Below are 16,725 nucleotides of genomic sequence, written 5' to 3' on the forward strand. Positions count from 1 at the left end.
CCTAAAGACAGATGCAGCTTGCAGCCTGTAAGTTGTGAAGGATCGTGGTGGATTAAGTGTGTCACGTGAGGCAGTACAGACTGAAGAGTGTGGTTTCTTTTTAGCTTGACTTTCACAGGACTCCCATCTCTTGGGAGTCCCAGCTGACATGTCAAAAGACCTGACTGTGCCTCCTGTGTTAGCTGTGTGAAAGCTCTAGATGGATGACAGTCAAAGCAAGAGCTTGAAAAAGAAATGAGCAAATATTCATTTTGGCTACCATAGGGAGTGCTGGACGTGAATTCATGTTACGTGTTGTAAAATAAAGTGGAAAGGGAATGGCTTGTTATTGCACATCATTTGTTCTTAATAACTCCATATGAAATTAATAAACCTTAAACCCCCAGGTTTTAGAAGTTGTTCAAGATAAGAGTCAAATTATAGGGAAGGGAAAACAGGAAGGGTAAGGCATTAGGCCTTCAATGCCTTATCGTCTAAGAAGTAGTTCATAGTTTCTGTGGTCTCATCTCCTTAGCTGCATATTCAGCACTATTCATTAATTATGTTGAAAAACTAGGAATTCTTTTTCTGAGGAAGCTGAGCAAGTTGAGGCAAGCGTGCTTTTGTGGGATTGATTTTTCCTGACATCTCTGTGACCACTATCTTTGGTGGAGGGGAATCACTGCCTTGCAAGGAAACACCAGCCTTTTAAATAGAAGCAATTTCTGCTTAAGTGTTGAGGGTCCCAGTTCTGCAGCTCCAAGGGTCTCTAAGGTTTTCCACTGAAATAAAATGAGAGGATTTGGATAGACCACCTTTGTGCAGAGCAAGCCTAAGCAAGCTAAAAGATTATTTAGGAGTAATTAAAACATGGAGTGGGAAATCCATGGTTCCAACTCTGAGAACTTATTTTGGAGCAGCAAAACCAGAAGGAACTTAGAATTGCTCCATCCTCCATTCTCTTTGCCTGCTCTTTAGAGTAGCAAGAGGGCCTTCTTCATGTGAGAATGAACAACAGAAAGAGACATTCTCTCAAGGGACACAAAGGTGTTAGTGGGAGTGTCCTCCAGATTGTATCCCAAAAGACAGGATACACCTGCAAGGTAGACAAGTGCCATACACTGTCTTGGCTTGGTTGGGCTCCCTGGTGTTGGAGGTATAGAGTTACCTCCTTACCGATACCAATGTAGGATTGTGTTGCTTGAGGTACATTTTCTGCTTCCTTACAAACTGATGATGATAACTTTATTTTGGTTACCATTACGAGTTTTTCTTGAGAAACTCTTCGAAAAAAAGAAACACATAATTTAAAAGCATTCACAAGGGGTTAAGCCCCATTGTGCTTCCTGCAGTGCATGTTTTCTCCGAGCATTCCAAGCTTCTGCATTAGCGAAATTTGCATGTAGTGATGCTGTGTGCAATGGCTGTCAACAGAAACGTGAAGGCTGGTGTGCGTCTATCCCCCAGTGCTCTAATGAGCGGCACCGCATCTACTCAGACTTTTGTTTCTAAAGAGATTGTTCCAAGCATTCACTCTTAATGAAAGGTCTGAATGCAAAACAGACAGATGAGGAAGAAAGGAGAATATTGTTAAATATATACACTTTGAAATCCTGGAAGGAAACCTCATTTCAGTGAGCCTAAATACATTTCAAAGTGGCAGACTAAACAAAATACTTCAAGAAGGTAACTCTGAAAAATTAAACTTTGTTTTCTTATTTAGAAATGCTGTTGGCTGTGAATAGGGTCACTGCCTTTGTTGGAGGGAGGCAAATCATCTATAATGGAAGACTTAGCTATTGAATTTTACTTCTTTTCTGCTTTTGATCTATTCACAAGCTCATCATGAGATTTATTTGTTGTTCAAAAATCTCCCTGAATTTCTATTCAATAATGTTCCTGTGTGAATAGCTGGCAAATAGCCAGTATTGCTTGATGTCTGGACTCCAACATTGGGTTGTACTGGCTAGTTGCCTGGGTTACCTGTGTTATATCTATCTGTTTCTTTTAGTGAAACATTGCTGATACTACTCAACAGACCGTGAATTTTGAATAACTCAGTCACATGTGAAATGCCACCTGTTTTTCTTGGTGACTATTGATATCACTGAGACTGAAAAATAAGCAGCCTTTCACAAATGTATTTGTGCCGGGTCTCAATGACTAAAGAAAGCACAAGCAGAATCACCAAGATCTCTGAATCAATATTTGCTTGCTCTTTGTGCAACTTTTACAAGGGGCAAGAAAACACCTTTACTTCATTAATTCTTAGGATTAATTTCTAACAATGGGATTTTTCAAAATGTCTTTCAATTGTATGTAACTATCTTCCTATGAGATAGTTGCAACTATATTAGAGATTAAATCTCTAGGTAAATAATTTTAAGATATTAAAGGTCTCCTTTTCTAAAGAAAAAGGAATTAATCTTTGCATATTGTGAACATATCACACGCATCTGAATTGAGTGATCCATTCAAATATATTTTGAAACAATAAATCCGGCAGAAAGAATGTAAAGATGTTTGCGTAAGGATATTTATTTGGCACTGGTCTTGCAAGTACTTACACACATTACTAGTCGTATTGTCATCAGTACAACTAATTTCATATGTATATATAAAGTGATTGTGCTACTGGGTGTCAGGTTGGGGCTGTAGCCCCATCCCATTAGCAGTTCCTGTAGTGATGAATATTCCTGTCCATGTGCTAGGGTTGCAGTCATACAGTTACTCAATCTTTCCTCTTCCCCCTTGCCACAGGGAATGCAAGTGAATCAGCTCTTGATGTGGTTGTTGTTCTCAGGACTCATCCTGGCAACATCTTTACAAGGTACTTCTAAAGAGCAGATAGAATCTTGTGTTATACATCATGCTGAAAATTGCCAAGTGAAAACAAATATTGGTCTCTAAGCTATACCGTGAGAACACTAAGCCAAGTGGAATGGCTTGAAAGGCCTTTTTATGGACAAGTCAGATTTTGAAGTACTGACTTGGTAACATTAGAATCCAGCACCCTACACAAACTCTTTGCACAGGTCCCAGGAGGGAGATTCCCAAATGCAGAATGATGTGATGTAAGAAATGATTTTCAAAGCCTTAGAAACCAGTCAGCTGAGACTTGAACCTATCAGGCCTTTGAAATTTTTTAAACACCCTTGAATATGTTTTTTTTAATTATTATTATTATTAGCTGTCATAGCTGTCACTGATTTTTTCTTTTTGTTTTGGTAGCCCAGTTTATAATGCAGGACAGTGCCTGAACATGAAGAACAGACATTGTGTTTACCCTGGAGAACAGCCTTGGAGTTTGCCCGGGCTTGATCTGTTTTGTATGTTTCCTGTCAATAATAGGACTACTGATTTGACTTTTACAATTACATATATACTGGGCCAGACCAGCTATCCCAGAATCTTGTCTTCACTGGTGTCCTGGTTTTGCTAAAAACAAGTTTCTCTTTTAGTGAATTTGCCTGTCAGCTAAAGCCTTCATGTTAACTGCATATTCCTGGAGAACCAGACACATGTTTTGGTAAACCTAGCAATGGAATGCAAATTTATTGATAAGCACGGATGGACATCTCGCAAGAGGGGCGACGAGAAACAAGTGACCAAGAAACTGACCAACTGTGTATAACATTCCATTCATGTGAATACTTGATATAAAAGTGGGAGATCACGAGGATCTCGTCCTTTTTGCCTTTGTTTTTTCCCTTTTTCCTTATGGCTGACATTAGGAGAGGACCTTGCTAGTCGTCCCTGCAAACTGAGGCCTAGTGAGAGATTGAATCCAGCTCTGGTTGGCTGCAGAGTCCAATCCAGGACTTTGGTTGCCAGCTCTGCAGTTGCTGAGACTTTCAAGATTGGTTTTGTATATTTTGTATTATTTTCTCTATTCTTATTAGTAGCATTAGTAAAACATTGTTAATTTTTCCAACTCACTTCTCTCTGTCCTTCTTTCCCTCCTGATCGCCTGTCCTGAGTGGGAAGGGGGGAGAGGGAGGGGCAAAAAAAGGGAAGTGGGGGTGGGGAGAGGGAGTTAACAATACATCTGTCAGGGTTTTTTTGTCATCCCGCAATCTTAACCCTCGACAACTGGCAAATTGCAGATGCCTGGAGGACAGTGTAGGTCTAAAACCATATGGTGGTGATATTTTACTGGTATTCAGCTTTAGTTGCCAATAACTTTTGATTCAGGGACTCAAAGTGATCTTCTACCTTAGTAATTAAAAGCCCTTGACCGGATTTTCTTCTGTGGATCTGTTTAGTCACTTTTGAACCCATGTAGACAGTGTTTCATGAGCATAACTACAAATTATTTTTCATATAATTCAGTTAAATAAAAGAAATACATTGAAATCGTGTCCTACTATCCTAATCTTGATCGTTACCCTGATGTTTCTTGGCTTAAAAACTATTTTTAATCCTTCATTTGGTACTTCAATTCTTCATCTTATTTTGCTTATTTGGATAATGGAATGGCATTTTAGTGGAAGGCTTTTCAAGAACTACAGAATTTATACAATGTGAAAAGACACCTTTCCTACCTCAAGAGCCTACCTATAGGTTGTAGCAAAGCCACACCTCACCCCACAGATGAGTGGAACTGGAAGGAGGCAAAAGGACATGGCTGCAGCTTGTAGAGGAGCCACATGTTCAGGGCCACAGGCTGTGGAATGTGCTGGGGACAGGTCCAATATTTGAAATGAGAACAGGGGAGCCTGCATGCCCTCATTTGTGCTTGTGTTCTCCAGCCTGCACGTAACAATGTGATAATCAGCTATTTACCTTCAGTTGAGGCTTTAAAAAAATGTATTCCTCTCAACAGCCATTTCTTTGTTCAGTCATTCCCACTCCAGTGCAGTGGTCCTGTGTATAAGATAGAATACCACAGTTAGTATAGTTTACAACACAAAGAGAAGCATATAGCGGGTATTTATGTATCTGATCTATAAGAAGTGTTTCTATATAGTTAATATTTAAGCTCCTTATCAGTATGCCTTGATGTTTGTAGACTTGAGAGTGCAGCTTGCATTACGAGACTCCACAGACAGTGCACTGAGGTGTCTCTGTGCACCTGTCTGTGAGTGGGAGGGTGGGGGGAATCATGTATTGCTGACTAATGATCTGAAGATGGCAGCATTGGGTGAGCTATCTCATTTTTTTAGGTAAGCAGTGCTCTTTTAAATACAGAAATTGTAGTTGTTGCATATGGCAAATTTATCAAAAAAAATCAGCTTTTCATTTGAAGAGCTTTTCTTGATGCTATGGCTTAATACCACAAGTTAGTAGTAGGCAGTCGTGTTTTATCATCTGGTCATTTTATGTGCAATTTATTTGACTTAGTTACACCGGGAGTGCAAGTCTTATCAGTACTGAAGATAGGCTCTCATCAGCAAGTGTTGACTCATAAATATGACTTCCTTTTAGAATAATAATTTTTCAACTTAAGTAAGAAAGATCCCTCCTTGATGGACAGACAGCACACAAAGAGGGAGTGAAATCGAGGTGTCCCTCTGTCTTGTGCACACCCTGCCCCCGGGCACTCAGTATAGCCTTCTCCTGTGCCAGCTTTAGCTCTCTGCTTTTTGCCGCTTCCTTCCCTGTGAATGCGCATCCTCAGGGAAGTGGAGAGCATTTCTCCTCCCTCCCTCCACTGGCTGGATAGCTTTCTGAGCTCCTGGCAGCAGCATGACATCGCTTTGGTCCTTCTCAGCATGGGAAAGATCTACAGTAAAGGTGTCCCACATGACTATGATCAGTGTGTTTTTTTTCAGGAGCCCGGTCCTGCTGTGTATCTGTCGGGATCTTCATGTTCAGAGCATAGTTGCTACTACCAGATGGGGTCTTTTAAGAGAGTTGAGGAGGAGGTGGCAAATTCAAAGATGTTAGTGGGATTTAAGTGTGAAGCTGAATGGTTCATTGCTGACGGCGGCAGCAAGGGCAGAACCAGGACTGCAGCCCCCTGAAGGTTTTTCTAGCAAAATATTTAGGGAGGAAAGCCAAATTTGTACTCTTCTTGAAGGCAGGTCTCTCAGCTTCACTCAGCTCGTACAGTGATGCCTTTACTATTTTGGCTGTCTGGCTGTTTGTTCCTGAGGCATCTTGTTTGGCCTTCCTTTAAGTGGTAACATCAGCTCATTGCATTTAACAAAAATATGGAGCTTGGCTTACCAGAATGAATACCAAAGCCAGAGCTGGAGCTTTGATGTTGTTGTTTGACAATGCTGTGCTTTTGCCTCCTCTCATGGATATCTGTGCCTTTGCTGTGATGGGATCTGACTCAAGACATTTGAAGTCACTGCAACCTTTCCTTCTTCCCAGCTGACTTAGCAGGTTTGGATCAGACACAGGGCTCATGTTTTCATTCTTTTTTATTATACCCTTCTACATAGTGCCATGCTGCATGAATCACTAGCTCTACAAGAACTTTTATGAGAGGCAGAGAAATGAATCATTTCTCAATTTCTAAACATTTGTTGAACTTAAAAGAGCTGTTAATTTCTGCTCTTTTGCATTTAGTATGATATTTGGCCTGGAAGAGTGGTGGTTTAAAGACAAAATGGACCAAAAAAACCCCATTGTGTTAGGATGCATTCTCAAGTTATTCAGAAAAACTTAATATTTAGTACCAAACGCTGGGTTGTTTCTTATCCTAAATTATTATTTCCTGCAAATACATGCAAATCTGTTAGGTTCAGTGAAGTTATGTCCCTTTGCAGAAAAACTGAGGTTGTCAGATACTGTAATAAGCACACACACACATATATATCTATACACAGTATTTTTGTATAAGCTAGAAATCGACTTCTTAAAACCTTCATATTCTTAATCACATTTGTTGATCTAACATCAAAAAACAGTCTCAATGTGTCACAACAAAGCCAAACTAAAACTATTTGGGATTCTTATGATCTTCCTAATATTTAACTTTCTTTGTTGGTACAGCAAAGTTAGATCCAGTACTGTTATGCTGATTTAGCTCATCTCTTTTACAGCTTCTCAGCAGTTTTAAAGCTCAGAAGTGTTACCTGATTGAATGTAGACCTAGAGAACAATGGTAAAGGGTTTTTCAAGTGAACACATTCAACTGACTGTAATTTTCCTTCTGTAATTTGAGAAACCAAGTGGCATATTGGTTCTTCATTCATGACAGTAAAATCTAGTGAAGACCTTGGCTCAAGAAGACTCTTAAGCACGTACATATAAGTTCATTCTAACTCAAGACAGCACTTAAATATGTGACAGACTTCAAAGTGGCATTGGCTTGAGCTTACAGCCGAGTGCTCTGAACTAGATCTTCAGAAGTTCCTAGGCTGGCAGACCAGCTACCTTGTAGGATTTTATTTTAAGGCACCTCATTTATTTCAGAAAGTTTCAAAAATCTCTGCAGATTACTCTTAGTGCCTTTGATACTTAAATGAACTTGCTTGTCTGTTCCCAACTGACCATTCCTGTGAACTGCTTGGGTACCCAGAATAAAAGCAGAATCTCGCATTTTTGTACAAAGGTCCCTTACTGCAGAACATGACATTTAAAGTACTTAGCAGTAAAACATTCTTTATCTGAATTTATATTAAAGATATGAAATTCTGAAGAAAAGAATTAATCAAGTGAATATGGTACTGATTGTAATTGCTGAAATACCTGTTTGCAACTGTATTATATGTGTCTGTATATCGGTATATTTTACAGTGCTATTTTTTTACGATTGAATTTGGCCTTTGCAAGCAAGAAGGACAGCTACGTGCTTATGGGGCAGGACTTCTGTCTTCTATTGGCGAATTAAAGGTATGTGCCCTTAGAGCAAAATCAGCTTTCTTTTAATCTTAACAAAAGAATAGTTGGATTTAAGTTTTTTAGCTTTCAAATAACAAATTTTAAAGTTTTCTGGATAAAAAGCTTACTTCAAAAATGTGATATTGACCTAAAAGCTTTGTTTGAAATATCAGCTGGCACTTGAAGCATGAAATGGATTTGTCAGCACCGAAGTACCAAAGCAACTATAAACTACAAAACTTGTTTCTGTTTGAATTTGCATTTCTTGTAAAAGGAGGCTCATAGTTTCTAACAGGTAAGGGTGCCTTGGGCTCTGAAAGCTTTGTTTGGAAGAAAAGCATACATTTTTAATACACACCAAAAAAATTGTTTTAAAATCGGGCATGATTCCGTTGTAAGTGATCCAATGTATTTCAATGGATTAGTTATTGATGTTAGAAGAACAACATTTATTAAGGTCCTGATTCAGTAGATTAATCATATTTAAAATTAAGGAGTGCATATAAACTCACGCTAGACTTGAAGTACATGCCTATGTGACAGTACATAGAGCCCTGTTCTTGAAAAGGTGAAAGTATTTAACCTTGCACAGTGTGCGCGTAGTTCTAGTGGATCTTCTATTGCCTCTTTCTATGCCTAGGAAAGAAGCAAAAAGGTATTTTGTCACTAGTGTTTTGGGCCATAATACGTCTCTGTTGGAGATATGGGAGGGAAGGGGAAGTAGAGGGAAGAGTGCTGTGGGGACCCAAATGAACTCTTGGTGGCTTCTCAGGTAAACATTTAGTTTTAGACAGTGTCTACAGAATAGTATTTGCAAACTGTTTTGCAAGATACCTGCTGTTTATTTGTGTTTAAATATCTTCCCATGCTCCTGGCCTGGCTTCCAGTGAACTACCTGGCAGTTTAATAGAAGTATCTCAGTCTCTTTATGCTGTTTGTTTCACCTGTAACTGAGCGTGTTCATGGTGAAGCTCATTAGTCAAATTGCTATTCTTTCATTAGTAGGAGAAAGGTTGAGGAAAATTATTTTCTCAAATATTTTTTTATTTGATTGTACTAGAGTTGCTCTAAGTCCAGTGCTTATGTCAGCCACAGAAGCATTCTGCATCAGGCTGGCAATATTTTATAGCCATAGTGCAAAGGTGGTTAAATGAAAAAGGATGAACATTGTCCTGCTTGTTTTCCTCTAGCCCAACAATATTCAGTGCTGAGCCCCAAACTGTGGGCAGGATTCTGCAGAGAATCAGGCCTTTTATTTAAACTAACAGTTACAATCATTAGGTGATGACCCTGAAAATACCTGTCACGTCATTTACAAATTCTAAGGGCATAAAGTGAGGAAATGACTAGTCAGGAACATAATAAATCTTCTACTATCAATGTCATAAACAAACACATTATTCTTGTCAGCTGGGCATATTTTGTTACCACATGTTTGTGATCTTAAATCTGTGTTCTTCACTCAGCAATAACGTATAAGTGCAAGGAATAATCTTTTTGAAAAGCAACAGTAAAAATTAAATAATGTGCACATTAATAGACTACATTGATCTGCTTCAAAGGTATGGCCATATATATCATCATAATTTTGCCATGAATCAATAATATGATACACTTTTCTATTATACTACCTATATATTTCATAGATTTGAAGCCAGAAGGGACTGTTATATCATCTAGTTTGACCTCTTGTGTATCATAAGCTGTTAAATTTCACCAGATCTTGCATATACCATGCACAGGGACTTAAATTAGACATTTTAGTTATTAAGAGACTAAGCACGTGTGTGCTGGAGGCACAGAACAGCACCCTACCACGAATAGGTGTTGTCTCCATTAAGGAACTGCTAAGGTGAAAAATGTCTGGAAAGTCTTTGTGGGGCTGTGCTCCAGGGTAGAAAAGAAGGTAAAAGGTAAGGAAGAAAATTTAAAAAGCTACTATGTTTTTTGCCAATCTGACCATGGGAGCAGCTCTTTCTAGACCAGAAACCTGGCAATGACTGTGCTGCTTGTCAACAAGATACATCAGGCAGTTGCTTAGGAAAGAGAATGTCTGAGCACCCATGACACTGGTGCACAGCCTTGCATCAAGCCATTGCCAGTCTCTGAGGTTTCCTGGGAAATCAACCTCCTTTGCCTCTGCCCTTATCTTCTAACATTCTTCCTTGACCTGAAGGTGTCTGAAAGATAATGTTAATATAGTAGACTGTACTTGAGATCCTGATGATATCAATATCCTGATTGTAACTGAAATGCTAATGGATGGCAGCAATTGCTCTGAAAAAGATGAGAACAATACCGGCTATTTCTGTGGTGAGTGGGGATGAATAGGAGACTCAGATTGCATGGCCATGAAGTGTGACCCTCGTCCGTGCAACCCCGATACTTCTCACAGGAGTCAGAGTAAAGAAGTCCTTTCAGAAATAACTACTGCCATTCTTAACACAGCAGAGGTTGGGGGCCCATAGTGCCTTCTATGAATAAGTTAAAATACTTATTTATCCTTGTCACTAGGAAGGTAGGTCTTGCTTCAGTGTTGAATTTTGCCACCTTGACTTTACAGACATTTGATATTACAGGAATATGTGTTTTTCAGCAACAAGCCTTTCTCCAGCTGCCCTCCCTATCAGCCCTCTTTTCAATGCAACATTATTCACAGGAAACGCAACAGTGGCCAATTTTATGTATAATTTCTAGAAATATCTACAAATAAGTGAGTTGCACTATTTGCAAGGTGGAAGTAGCCAGCAGTATTTGTGCCTTTCAGATGAGAGAATGGCTTGTTCAGTCTTCCCTGTTTCTATATTACACTGCTCTACTCTGCAAATCTGGTCAACGGCTTTAGCAACAAGGAACGGCAAAAGCTAGAGGAATGTTTGCACCAGCCTATCATTATAGGATTCCCTTCAAGTTGTTTTCCCCGCTCAGTATTTAGACTTCAAATTTTGGGTACTGAAAAATGCAACTCCTGATGTGCATGCTACGGAAGCATCGAGCAAAAAATGTTAAAAGCACAACAAAATAAGGAGAAAGAGAAGATGAAAAAGAAAGCCTGGGGGAAAACGAATAATACAGTAAGTAGTTATAAAATGTTCTGCCTAATATAGTCAGGTTAACTCTAGCTAACGCTATTACTCAGTATATATTTGTGGCTTAGAGATAAGGCAGAAATAATGTACATTTTCATTATTAAAACTATTTCTAAAAGACAGTCCAAATGTCTCTGGAAACTTTAATCCATTTACTTTATACGATGCTCTCTTGAACCATTTCATTAAAGGAGTCTCCTATCAGCTTCAGTTGGCTGTAGATCAAGTCTTATATCCCTGTTATATGCTTTTATATTTAACAGAGGTAGACTTCAGATCTTTCTGTATAGATTTTTAAAGTCAAATACAATATCCACTCATGTTTTGTTTTAATGATAGTTTGTGTTAAGAAGAGGCAACATTAGCCTTTGTAACCAAAAAGATTCAAATAGAAGTTTTGGTTCTGTTTTCTGAAGAGGATGAAGGTGGTGGAGAAAAAGACTCCTGGATTCTAGATGCTTATTTTAGTGCATTTTGTTTTGTTTTGTTAATAGAGAGTCTTTTCCTATTTGTTCAAACAGTACATAAAATTACACTGGTAACATAAGAAGTTTCTTGTAAAATCAGGTTTCAAATCTGAAAGTGTCCCATGTTGTAGATAAGCAGAAAAACATTTAAGAGCAAGTTTTCCAAGATTCCATGTTTTCCCACAGAATAGCAGGGAGGTAAAATAAGTACTGGCACACAGGCAACTTCTCACCTGTGTTCTTATTCTGCTCTCCTGCGCTTCTCAGATGTTTATAACTCATTTTAAGTTTCCTCCTTGCTATCTGAGGATTTTGCTTTGTGGTTTTTGAGTTTTGTGTGGTTGGGTTTTTTTTTTTGTTGTTGTTTGTTTGCTTTTTGTGAAACTGAAAAGCTCCAAGTTGTATTATTACACTATTACTCTCTATTTCTTATACTCAAAGGAGAAATTACAAGACCAGTGTCTTTTTTAATGTGTCAGTGATAGTGGTCACTTAAGGAATAATTCATGGCTGCTCAGTGTGAATGCCTGGTGCCATCTGGGATGCCTCAGCATATCTGACCACCTCTCCAGCTGTTACTCCACAAGCATCTAAGTCTTCTTTAGATTCTGTGCTGTATCTTCCATCCCTGTACCAATGCATCAGACATCCTAGGTCTGAGAGACCTAAATCACTCTCTTAATACTTGATCTAGCTGTGAATGGAGGTATTTCTTTAGAGTTATGCTGGTTTCCAGTATGGGTAGTTGTCTAATTCTTAAGCTGTCCAGTTAAATGATACTGCTGCTTTTCCTGGGAATCAGTGATGATTCATTTGGAAGTTTCACTCCAACTTCTTGTTGCATGAACTGAAGGAGAATCACCAATAGCTGTATTGGCATAAGCAGTAGATATTGTATGAATGGGCCATTAGAGACACTTAGCACAAATCCACAAGATGGTAAGATGCTCTGTTTGACCAAAAGCTGTTTTCCATATGATTGTTAGCCTTGGCATCTCATTGGAGGTAGATAATTGAAGAGGTTTCTGATGGAGAAATCCCTGTTGGATGCTTACTCATTTGAGTTCACTGAAGAACTGAATGTCCAACCAAAACACAAGTGAATAGCATTCATTAAAAAAATTCAGGCCTGAACTTCAAAGCTTTTGGACTCACTAGACAAAGCTTTTCATTGAGATTCTGTACTTTGGAATTTTGAGAGTGCCAAGGACCAACATTTTGGAGTACTGTAATGTTTCTGTAAAAAACAAATGCTAGTTCAGCTTTGAGTCAGTGTCCTGACCACCAAAGTTGACACCAGACAGTTTATGGTCTGTCTGGAGGTTTGTCTGCAAGCTCAGGTCAGTTGCTGGTCTCTGGCATTGCTGGTGTCAGCGTATCAACTCAATAGTACATGTTACAGATGCTAGGCTGCAGAATTTGAAAATGCTATCCAGACTTGCAAAGATGTTTCACTTTGCTTTGGTAGCCATGACAATGCCTACTTCATCCAAGAGCCAAAAGACTGTGTCCTAGAGGGGAGATAGGTATCTTTAGTGGGAATTCATCAGAATTCAGGCTTTTCATTTCCAATCTGCAATCCTAAGAATAAATGATCAGTTGTCACCTAATGTTGAACGCCTATCCGAATTCTTTACCTTTTGTTCCCAGGTTGTGTGTTTCCTGGTGTTCGCATGTTCCAGTCTCTGCTCCTGCATAAACTAAACTAGGATCCAGAAAACAGGAATTTCATATAGATAATCTGAGGAGAATAACCAGAAAGGCTTTCTCAGACAACATCCACTGTGATAAAGAATTAGCTCTTCTCTTTAAACTCTCCCCTTTTATAAAAATAGGGCTCAGTGCTTAGAGAAGTTGTTCATTATGTAGGAGCCACAGGCTGAATCCCTTCTTGCCTCTGATGGCTTCAATCTGAAGCAGTGAGCCTGTCCCAGCAGAGGCCATTACTGAGAGGAGGAGGAGAGAACAACACTGTCACCCTTTCTGTCAAAGCTGTCACAGTACAGGAAAGAATCCCTGAGCCAGATGTGTCACCTGCTGATTCAGTTCCTAAGAAAACATGGCTAGTATCACCTTCTTGATTCCCTGCACAGGGCTTTACTCAGTCCACTCAGAGTTTTAAAACTGTGCTTTAGACATTTGACGTATCAGGTCTCAATTGGAAGTACAAAGGCACCTTAAGAGATGTTTTTATCTACAGTTAACCTCTCAGGGAACCTATTATAACTCCCAGTGAAGAAAAACAAATTCCTTTCAATAGAAGGATGTAAATACCTAAGTTTGCAGACACTCAGCCACATCATGGCTCTGCAAGGGGACAGTGGCACCAAGGCTATCAATAGAGGCCAAATAAGGTGAGCCTATTCCTGTAATGCATTTAGAAGAGGATGCTGGTTAAGACTGGACCATTTTTGCTTTTGTGTTTTCAAACCTATTTAATTGATGGCTAGCTAGAAACAGCAAACCTTGTCAGAAGGAAAAGATACATGTACTAAAGTTAATTCCTTGACGTGTTAAGATTCCATGCATTAATTTTTTATGTATTTATTTTTGGATAGAGAGGAGGTGGGAGGAAGAGGTTCTTGTTCCAGTTTTATGTCCTGCTATTTGGAGACTGCAGGTTGAGAGCTACTGTGATATTTTCAGAGCCTTTCACAGGGATTTAGGAATGAGCACAAGCAAGAGCTCAGAAAAAAGATGTGGTGAATACCTTGAGGTTAATACCTTACTCTGCTATAAAGAATGTCCATGCAGAAAGAAAGTAAAGGAATAAGAGACACCTTCAGTCCTCAGGGATCTGCTCCCTTCCTGTCATTTCATTATGCTTGTCATGCACATCTTCACTATCGGTAGATATTAGGGGACTAAAGAAGGTTGAAAGTTGACCTAAATATGCTCTCCTTCCTTACCTTGTACTTCTGTACAGAGCACTGAGAATGAAAATACTTGTGCTCTAAAAGTTAAGGTAGATCCAAAAGCTAACACAAGTATTATGGAAAGGGGAGCTAGAAAAAAATTGTATTGGAAAATGTCTCAGTACCTGATTTTAAGTTTTGAAACCTCAGATTATATGAATGGTTTGGTCAGACTCAATTCACCCAGCAAGACAATGATCAATTCTGCTAAAGTGACGTTTTGGGAACATACATATTTGTAGTTGTACAGATAATATTTCAAGAATGTTGTTTGATAACTTTCTTGTTTCCAGCTGAAGATTTAGGTCTGCATGCCTACATGGCAAGAGCATTTCTAATCTCCTCTTTATTATTTTAATAATTATTTTGGGAAAGAAAATTACTCTCATAAAAAGACCTTTTTTAAGAAACAAATTTATTCAGAAACAGATTTATTATGATCAAGCTGAAAAATCATTGTATGTAAAACAAGAGAGACTATCAACTAATAGGAAACATACAGCACAGTGATATAAAATCTGTGTGTATGAACAGTTGCCTAGATGCACAGCAATATCAAAATATGGTTTTAACAGATCCTGTGGTGTGTTTTGCAGCATGCTCTCTCTGACAAGGCCAATGTGAAAACATTCGATCCAAAGACAACCTGTTTGCAAGAATGTCTTATCACCACTTTCCAGGAAGCTTACTTTGTTTCAGAAAGTTTTGAAGAAGCCAAAGAAAAGATGAGGTAAATTATTTCCCTTGACTCAAAAATCTAATTTTCTCTTCTTTAGTGGTTGAAATAAAAGAGTTGTTAATTTTCTGTTTTCTTTCAGAGACTTCGCCAAATCAATCAATCGTCCCTTCTCTGTCTATTTCAATCCATATACACAAAGCATTGAGATTCTGAAGGATACCAGGAGCATAGAAAATGTTGTCCAGGACCTGCGCAGCGATCTGAACACTGTATGTGATGCTTTAAGCAAAATGAACAGATATTTAGGGATTTGATATGTGTGACTCTGTGATTTTCCATGAGCTGCTTTTTCTGTAGCCAGTCTAGTAACATCACGTGAAATGGCTAACTTCTCAAACCCATCAATTTTCCCTTTACAGCTTGGCCTGTGGCTTGCATCATTGTGTAACTCCGTCTAATTGTAACGTGCAGACAAACCAAGGCAATGCTGATTTGTAAATGTAACATGGAATGTGGCAGAATATAATCATCAGTTCCTCAACACAATGTCATGTACAAGTACAGGATTAAAAACTTGCCTGGCAATGGTTTGGTTTCCACAAAATGCATCACTTGAATGTGTAAGAAATGGTGTTGCTGATTTCATTAGGTCTGAGTTTATTTCTTTATGATCTCTCCTCTCATAAGAATCCAGAAAAAAATATTTGCAACATTTTCATTTCCTTTGTAAGAGAATCTGTATTTCTTTCTAAAGTGGTGAAGACAATGTTTTGCCCGTATATCTGTAACAGAACTGAGTGACTCTTGTGACTGAACAATACAATTTATACACCAATGCTGAGATGGGGAAGGCTATGTATCAGTGCTAAAAGTTCTGTGGAGATTACAGATTATGAGAACTCACAACTGACAACTGTTCAATGTGGCTGACTAGTTGTAACACAATAAAAGAAACCCAAACCTTTGACAGTTCATGTAGAAAGGCAGTTGTAGTTCATGTGTGTGTTATCTATGACAGTCTTGAGCACGCTTCCTCTGTGAGGGCTCTCGGGGAATAAGAGAGGAAGTTCTCGTGTTAATTCTGGGTTGTTAGAGGTGAATATAAAGCCCTTCTACATCACAGTGTGCTTTCTGCATTCCCTTGTCTTTTGAACATACTCCTCCTGCATTTCATGCATAATTTGCCTTTCCTTATTATGCCACATTCAACCTTGACATGGCCGTGCATGACTGGGTCTACGCTGTATCAGTATCAGCACATATAAAAGGGTGAATATGAAAGCTGTTATTTAATTATAGCCAAGATGATTATCAGTTAGTAATTTACTTGCGTGGTGATTAAATCATAGACACCCAAGTTGCCTAGCTTGTACCAGGATGGACGCAGGTAATGCCTGAGTTAATAAACTCTAAGTTAGCAAGGTCTGACAGAACTACAAGTTCTGTCTGGGGAGCACAGTGCAGAAATATTTGAGCCAGCTCTTATCTGGAAGCAATTATTATGCATGTCTTTCCTTTATCTGGGTTATTCTATTCTCCTATTAACCAAGATAATGGAGAGTTGACTATATTGTATGGACCCTTCTTAATGGAAAGCACATGCCTTATGCAGATCATGTCAGTATGGGTGAAAGTGTCATAGCTTCTCTACATATATGGAAAATAGGTATCTATTGAAGCTGATCTCCCAGCTGAAAGAGTCACGCAGATTCTCTTTAATTGTTGCCAGCAATTTCAGGATAAAAAGAGCATCACTTGATAGAACTAGCATATCCTTAAATAAGAGGCAATCTATAAGGATAATTTTCACTGGGAAATCT

At 38.8% G+C, this 16,725-nt stretch overlaps 1 protein-coding gene across 1 annotated transcript in view; it reads left to right on the forward strand.

Moving 5' to 3' along the window:
- TPH2 (tryptophan hydroxylase 2) overlaps positions 1 to 15,887 on the forward strand; it is a 50,561-nt gene extending 34,674 nt beyond the window's left edge. The window contains exons 9-11 of the mRNA XM_065040554.1: positions 7,672 to 7,767; positions 14,823 to 14,956; positions 15,045 to 15,887. Coding sequence (XP_064896626.1) covers positions 7,672 to 7,767; positions 14,823 to 14,956; positions 15,045 to 15,219 — 405 coding nt within the window. The 3' untranslated portion in view covers positions 15,220 to 15,887. The remainder of the gene's footprint in view (positions 1 to 7,671; positions 7,768 to 14,822; positions 14,957 to 15,044) is intronic.
- Positions 15,888 to 16,725: the final 838 nt, after the last annotated feature.

Source organism: Columba livia, chromosome 1 (genome assembly GCF_036013475.1).
Source record: "Columba livia isolate bColLiv1 breed racing homer chromosome 1, bColLiv1.pat.W.v2, whole genome shotgun sequence".
NCBI lineage: Eukaryota > Metazoa > Chordata > Aves > Columbiformes > Columbidae > Columba > Columba livia.